A 6,844-nucleotide genomic window follows, 5' to 3' on the forward strand; every position below is an offset into this window, starting at 1 on the left:
TGGCACCAGTCTCAGGTCCTGGAGACAGAAGGTGGTAAAGAATAGTTAAAGAAACTTGAGTCACTGTCATTTCCAGCCAGTCATCATTATTGATTCCTAAAGACAGAGTGACCATATAATTCAGTACTCAGTGGGACCCGTTGGAAGTCTCACTGGAAGGTTGAAATTAATAATAGCAGCGACTTGCAAAAACCAAGATTGTCGCAGACACATCTGGATGTACAGTTAGTCTATCTAAAGAAAACTTCTTTCTCTTGGCCACCCGCAGTAGGTCACACAACTTCTCCAGGAAGCCTTCCATACTGGCCACACTCTTCATTGTACACTGTCTTCTGATACAAGTTAACAAAGTATAGGATATATTTTTCACAGGTTAGTGGATTATACTTTATACGACTTTGTGAATATCATTGCTCTACTTGATCTGCCATTGTGGAATGCCAATTTCTGCCCCAAGACAACTACTGCCTTTTCTCATGGCTACCTGATGACCCTGTCTCTTAAATTTGTAAGGTCAACCTCCTTCATTGTCATCCGAAATCCTAACTCAGTTAAGCAAACACTAGTTGAGTTCCCACACTATGCTGAATAACATGTGCAATTCAAATTTGAATTAGAAAAGTCGCCTGTAGCTGAGGCTCATGGGCCCTTTCTTCTCCCAAAAAATAGTCTTCCAGCACCCTATAATTCTACACAAGTGTCTAGTACCCTAATACTTTAGATGTATTAACACAATCAGTCAGGATTTCTGTCCAAAGGGATTCTTTGTGAATGCATATTCTTTTAGATAGGCACATTGACCCAAGATCCAAACTCTCTCACTTTCTACTTGTATAAGGCACAACGTGATCTATACTTAAATTCTCTATATATTTTGTCACCATTTATTTATTCACACATACTCTTGCCCAATTATAACCCAAACTTCTCGCTCTCTCTCTGTCTCTCTCTCTGACTCTCTGTCTGCCACAAACACACACACACACAAACACTCACACTCTTACACACACATGCCAAGGAGAATATTAACAAAATATTTCATGAATGGATTTTGTCACTGCCAGGTGAGTCTTAAACTCCTAAATTCTCTTCTCTTGGAATTTTTCTTTTAAAGACTAGGTCCTATACCACCTCTCTTCCTTAGTATTACCCTCCCCCACCCTTTGCATTTACACAGAAAGCTGTTTATACTCTTCAGGTAACCAGCCATGCAGTAAGGCCAGGGACTTCCAGCGTCAGCACTAAAATGAGGCTTCTCATGGCCATATGCCTCAAATTCCCAGCCTGGTAAGGCCAAAAACTATACTCAACCTTATCCCCACCCCTGCGTTTTGTCTTATTCTTCCACCCAGCTCACAATGCATTCCATCCCCAAGATCAGGACTTAGTTTCTCAGCTCCTCTACTTTTGTCAAAAGAGACACAGTATGCTCTTTTTTTTCTGTCTGATGCTTCCTTATCTATAAGTAAAAACACCTTTCTTATAGCAGCCAAAGCCCCCTTTACAGTGTCTCCACATTCATGTGTTCTAGGTTCTAAGAACACAGACCAGACCTCAGACAAAGGGTCACAGCCCAGCTCCCATCTGCTGAGCATTCGTGTTTTCTTGCTTAGTCACCTTCAACTTGGTTGCCTTGTCACTGGTTCATCAAATTCATCTATTGCTAACATTAGAGACCTGATTAGCTTGTTGGAGACTTCATGTTGAAAATCCCCCTTCTAGGCTACTCACACACTCAAACATCATATGGCTTCGGCATCCTGAAACACTATACTTTGAATCATAGCTCTCCCAGCCTGTTTGAAGTGATCCTTTGTTCATACATATGTGGGGAAAGGTCTTCTCTAGTTTTTATATTTCTATCCACTCAAATACAAAGATGTGTGTGCAGTCATCCAACAGCATTCACAAACACACATGGACACACACAGAAAGTGAACTCTCAGGCTTCTCATCTACAATCAGACATATCCTCACTGTGGGACAATCTACAGCACAATCTGGTTTTTTCTTTTCTTTGAAGAAGACAGTACCATTAAAAGGGATAGGGGCTCAGCTTCTCCATTTACTCCCTGTTCGCCTCCCTTGACCTAATCTAATTGTTGTGAACATTATATGAGATAATATTGTAAATTCCCGACAAAATAAGCATTCAATTAATTTAGCTGTTAATATGATGGTGATGAAGAAGGTGGAGGAAGAGGAGGACAAGGGGGAGGGGGAATGGGAGGAACCAATATGATAAAAATCACACCTCAGTGATGAATCTCTTTAGGTGGCTCTTAGAATCAAAGGGATAAAGGAGGGCAGGAAGCCAGGACATGACGCGTGGGTAGCATTCTTGGTCTTTGCTCTCGGGCAGCTGCAACTTCAGAGGTGGCACTGGGGATGGGATTATTTGGCACTTGAACTTGCTCTGCTACTCTCCTGGTTATCTCAGGCCACCAAGCAATTGTCCAAGTGCCATCTGGGACAACGCAACAGTGGATTCCAAGATTGTTGTAGATGATATCCTTGCACTGTCAGTAATATCAAATAGTTCACAAATTCATTTCAGTGCATTTCTATGGGCAGTGATTGAATTGGGGAATGAGGGTAACAATAACTCCGAAATATGCAGAGGATTTTCAACAACAAGGATGAACCTGGAGGACATTGTGTTAAGTGAAATAATCCAGGGACAGAAAGACAAATACTGCATTTGTGGAATCTGAAAAAGTCAAACTCATGGAAGTGGAGAATAGAACGGTGGTTACCAAGGGTTGGGGGGTCAGTGGGGATTGAGGAGATGTTGGTCAAAGAATACAAAATTTTAGTTAGAAGGAGGAAAAAATTCAAGAGTTCTATTGTACATTATGGTGACTATAGTTAACAACAATGCATTGCATTCTTGAAAATCACTAAGAGAGTAGATTTTAAATGTTCTCACCACAAAAGAATAAGTATGTGAGGTCATGCATATATAAATTAACTTGGTTTAGTCATTCCACAATATCTACATATATCAAAACATCAGGTTGTATACTATAACTTTATGTAATTTTTCTCAATTAAAAAAGCAAAATAAATAAACATGCAGATGAATTTTAAAAAGAGATGAAGGATGGGTATTAAATGAGGAAAACACATTCCTACATTAAAATAAATTTAAGAAAATGAACAACCAAATCAATGTGGTTCTTGATTGGATTTGTTTAAAAAAAAAACAGCTATTGAACTTAATTCATGAACAATTAGGGATATTTAAATATGAACTAGGTATTAGATGATATACAGGAGTTTGTGTTAATTTTATTAGGTCTGATTATGGCATTATGATACATACACACATTCACACACACATATGCACAGATGTTCACAGTACCTTGAAAATATAGTGACACAGAGTATGCTCTCTAAAACTCAGAAAGCTAAATTCCAGAATTTAATTTAATCCTGGTTCCACAATTTACTAGCTTTGTGAATTTGGGCAAGCTACTCAAACTTTTTTGATCCTTGGGTTCACAGCGACAATACAGTTAGGATAGGATATTTAATTCCTTTTAAAAGGAATTAATATCTCTAATTCTTACAGTAATTATTAGGACAAAATGATAAAGACTCCAAAATAAGCTTTAATGCAGTCTGGAACATAGTAAGCACATAACAAACTTTACCTCTTTTTATTAGGTTATATTTTGTAACATTAGTATCATCATTAGCAGTCAGACTACACAGTGAAGGAGAGAACAGAAATAGGCAGATGCCTAAATGCTGACAAGAGCACCCCTGGGCACATACACATACCGGCACACTTAATTCTACCCTTAGGTTAGATTTATGAGCTCATACCATACATCTGAAACAGAATAGCCTGAACAATACTAACTGTGGCCATACTTCACCCAGGTGTGTGGTTGTTCATCCGTTCTGATCTTTTGGAGCCCATTCAGTGCAGCATACACACAAGAACTGGACACCATGACCTCGGTTCATAAATGGGAGCTGTTCAGGGAAGAAGGTTATAGTGCCCGGTCCATGGCCCCTACGAAACACGGCCCTGAGCTTTTCACTCACTCCCTGTCTTCCTCTAAGGCTTGTCCCTATCAAACCCCCTCAAACAACCAGCACTCACCAAATCCTGGGGATCAGGCCAAAGGGAAAGAAGAGTGTGCTGACAGACACACAGAAAATCTGCCAGGGGGCAGACACATGACCCAAAGATCAGAGCAGAGCAGAAAGGAAGAACTAGTAGAGAGCTTGATTCCCTGGCCATTTATTTTCTCTGACCACTTCTCAATGTGGAGAAAACCTCTGTAGTTAGGGCCTTAGGGACTCTGATGCCTCTCTTCTCACTCTCATAGGAAAAACATGGAGAAATTTCTATTAACTCTGTCTATGCTTTTGGGTTAACACTGCCTCAGGATGCTTGGTTTTATTTTATTTTGCATTTACATGTGAGCTGATGTTCAAACTCATGCCCCACATTGGAAAAAGGACTTTGGACAAGTTACTTAATCTCCATAAAAAGGTGCTTATAGAAGTACTTACCTCTCACAATTGTGTATGGATTGACAAATTAAGAAAGGTAAACTGTGTTTGAATTCTGACCAGGATTAAGGAGTATGTACTTTTAAATTAGCTCAGAAGCTACTTATTTATTATTTCTTCAGCAAATTTATAAAAATATCAGGACTGGGCCAATCCATGTTCTCAGCAAAATGGAAATAACCGGATGAGAATCAGAGAATACCAGAAAATCTCCTGGTATCTGTGAGTGTTTTTAGCAAGGCAGCACAGAAAGTAGAATCCCCTCCTATTCCCGGATTGTCTTAATTTTATATAACTAGAGTTCACATAGAAGTAGACAGTGGAATTGTGGTTACCAGACAGAGGGGGCAGGAAGCAGATGGGGAAAGAGGAGATGTTACTCTAAGGGGTCAAAATTTCAGGTAGAAAAGATCATAAGTTCTAGTGATCTATTATCGTACAATGTGGCTACTATAGTTAAAAATAATGTACCGTGTACGTCAGAATTGCTAAGAGTAGATTTTAAATCACCTCACCACAAAGAAATGATATGTGTGTGAGGAGATGGATATGTTAATTAGCCTGATTTAATCATTCCATGATGTATACACATTTAATAACATCACATTGTTCCACATAAATATGTGAAATTTTTATTTGTCACTTAAACATTATAAAAATAACTAAAAATAAATTATTTAAAATTTTAGTAGAGAACCACACTACATAACACCATATCGCTCATTATAGCTGAAAATCACAATTTCCAAATTTTATTCCCTTTCCGTTTTGAGTAACTCAGCTGCCTGTTTCACCTCCTTCCTGATCACATGATCATATCTTATACATCCCCATGTTCCAGAAACAAAGAGGTCCTCAAGGATATTTTATACATAGAAACATCTCTGTCATATAGATCATGACACTTACTTGGGGCACAAAATCATCTGTAAGCAGTTCTCTCTTTAAATAGCATTTGATTCTTCATTCCTGCTACATTTCTGTGCACTACAAACTTATCCTGCCTTTCCCATTGCCCAATGGAACATCATTCCATGCCCTTAGTAGAAAACAAAAGTATGACCTTATCTCTGATCTGCTTAGTCTTCACTCCATACACAATGGGGTTGAGTGAAGGTGGGATAACAATGTACAGGTTGGCAAACATGATGTGGAAAGTGTGGGAGATATTGTGTCCAAAGCGATGGGCAAGGATGGAGAAAAAGGCAGGTGTATAGAACATGAGGATGACACAGACATGGGAACCACAGGTGCCAAGGGCCTTCTGGCGGGCATCTCGGGAAGGGAGGCGAAAGACAGCACAGAGGATGAAGGTGTAAGATAAGGCAATGAGAATCACATCTGAGATGGCTGTCATGACGGGAACACAAAAGCCGAACCAGATGTTGATGGAGATATCAGCACAGGCGAGCCGGGCAACACCTATATGTTCACAGTATGTGTGGGGTATGATTCGTGTCCTGCAAAAAGACAGGCGTGTTAGCAAAAATACCGCAGGCAGGATGATGCAGAAGCTTCGAAAGGCAATGCCCATGACAATCTTGATGATGGTTTTGGGGGTCAAGATGGTGGTGTACCTCAAGGGAGAACAGATGGCCACATAGCGATCAAATGCCATGGCCATCAGAATGGCTGAATCCACGGCAGTGCTATAGTGGAGGAAGAACATTTGTGTAACGCACCCTGGGAATGTGATTTCTCGAGCCCCCAGCCAAAAGATACTGAGTGTTTTAGGCATAGTGGTTGTGGACAACATGAGGTCCGTCATGGCCAGCATGGAGAGAAAGAAGAACATGGGTTCATGAAGGCTACGCTCCACTGCAATGAGGTAGAGAAGGATGCAGTTTCCCGTGACTGCTACTATGTAGATGATGCAGAAGGGAATCCCAATCCACACATGGAATTGCTCCAGCCCTGGGATCCCCACCAGAATGAAGGGTCCTGGGTTATAACTGCTCAAGTTGAAAATGATCATGGCAGACCAAGATGGCACCAGTCTCAGGTCCTGGAGACAGAAGGTGGTAAAGAATAGTTAAAGAAATTTGAGTCACTGTCATTTCCAGCCAGTCATCATTATTGACTCCTAAAGACAGAGTGACCATATAATTTAGCATTCAGTGGGACCCATTGGAAGCCCCACTTGAAGGTTGAAATTAATAATAATGGCAACAACTTGCAAAAACCAAGATTGTCACAGACACATCTGGATGTACAGTTAGTCTATCTAAAGAAAACTTCTTTCTCTTGGCCACCCGCAGTAGGTCACACAACTTCTCCAGGAAGCCTTCCATACTGGCCACACTCTTCATTGTAC

The 6,844-nt window shown here is 40.3% G+C and overlaps 1 protein-coding gene across 1 annotated transcript; it reads right to left on the reverse strand.

Annotated features, from left to right (window-relative positions):
* Positions 1-5,557: 5,557 nt before the first annotated feature.
* On the reverse strand, positions 5,558-6,517 carry LOC138384139 (olfactory receptor 52H1-like). Its single transcript, XM_069469413.1, has one exon. The coding sequence runs from the start codon at positions 6,503-6,505 to the stop codon at positions 5,558-5,560; it is 948 nt and encodes a 315-aa protein (XP_069325514.1). The 5' UTR covers positions 6,506-6,517.
* Between the last annotated feature and the right edge of the window lie 327 nt (positions 6,518-6,844).

The sequence above is a fragment of the Eulemur rufifrons genome, chromosome 6 (assembly GCF_041146395.1).
Source record: "Eulemur rufifrons isolate Redbay chromosome 6, OSU_ERuf_1, whole genome shotgun sequence".
In the NCBI taxonomy this organism is placed as follows: domain Eukaryota; kingdom Metazoa; phylum Chordata; class Mammalia; order Primates; family Lemuridae; genus Eulemur; species Eulemur rufifrons.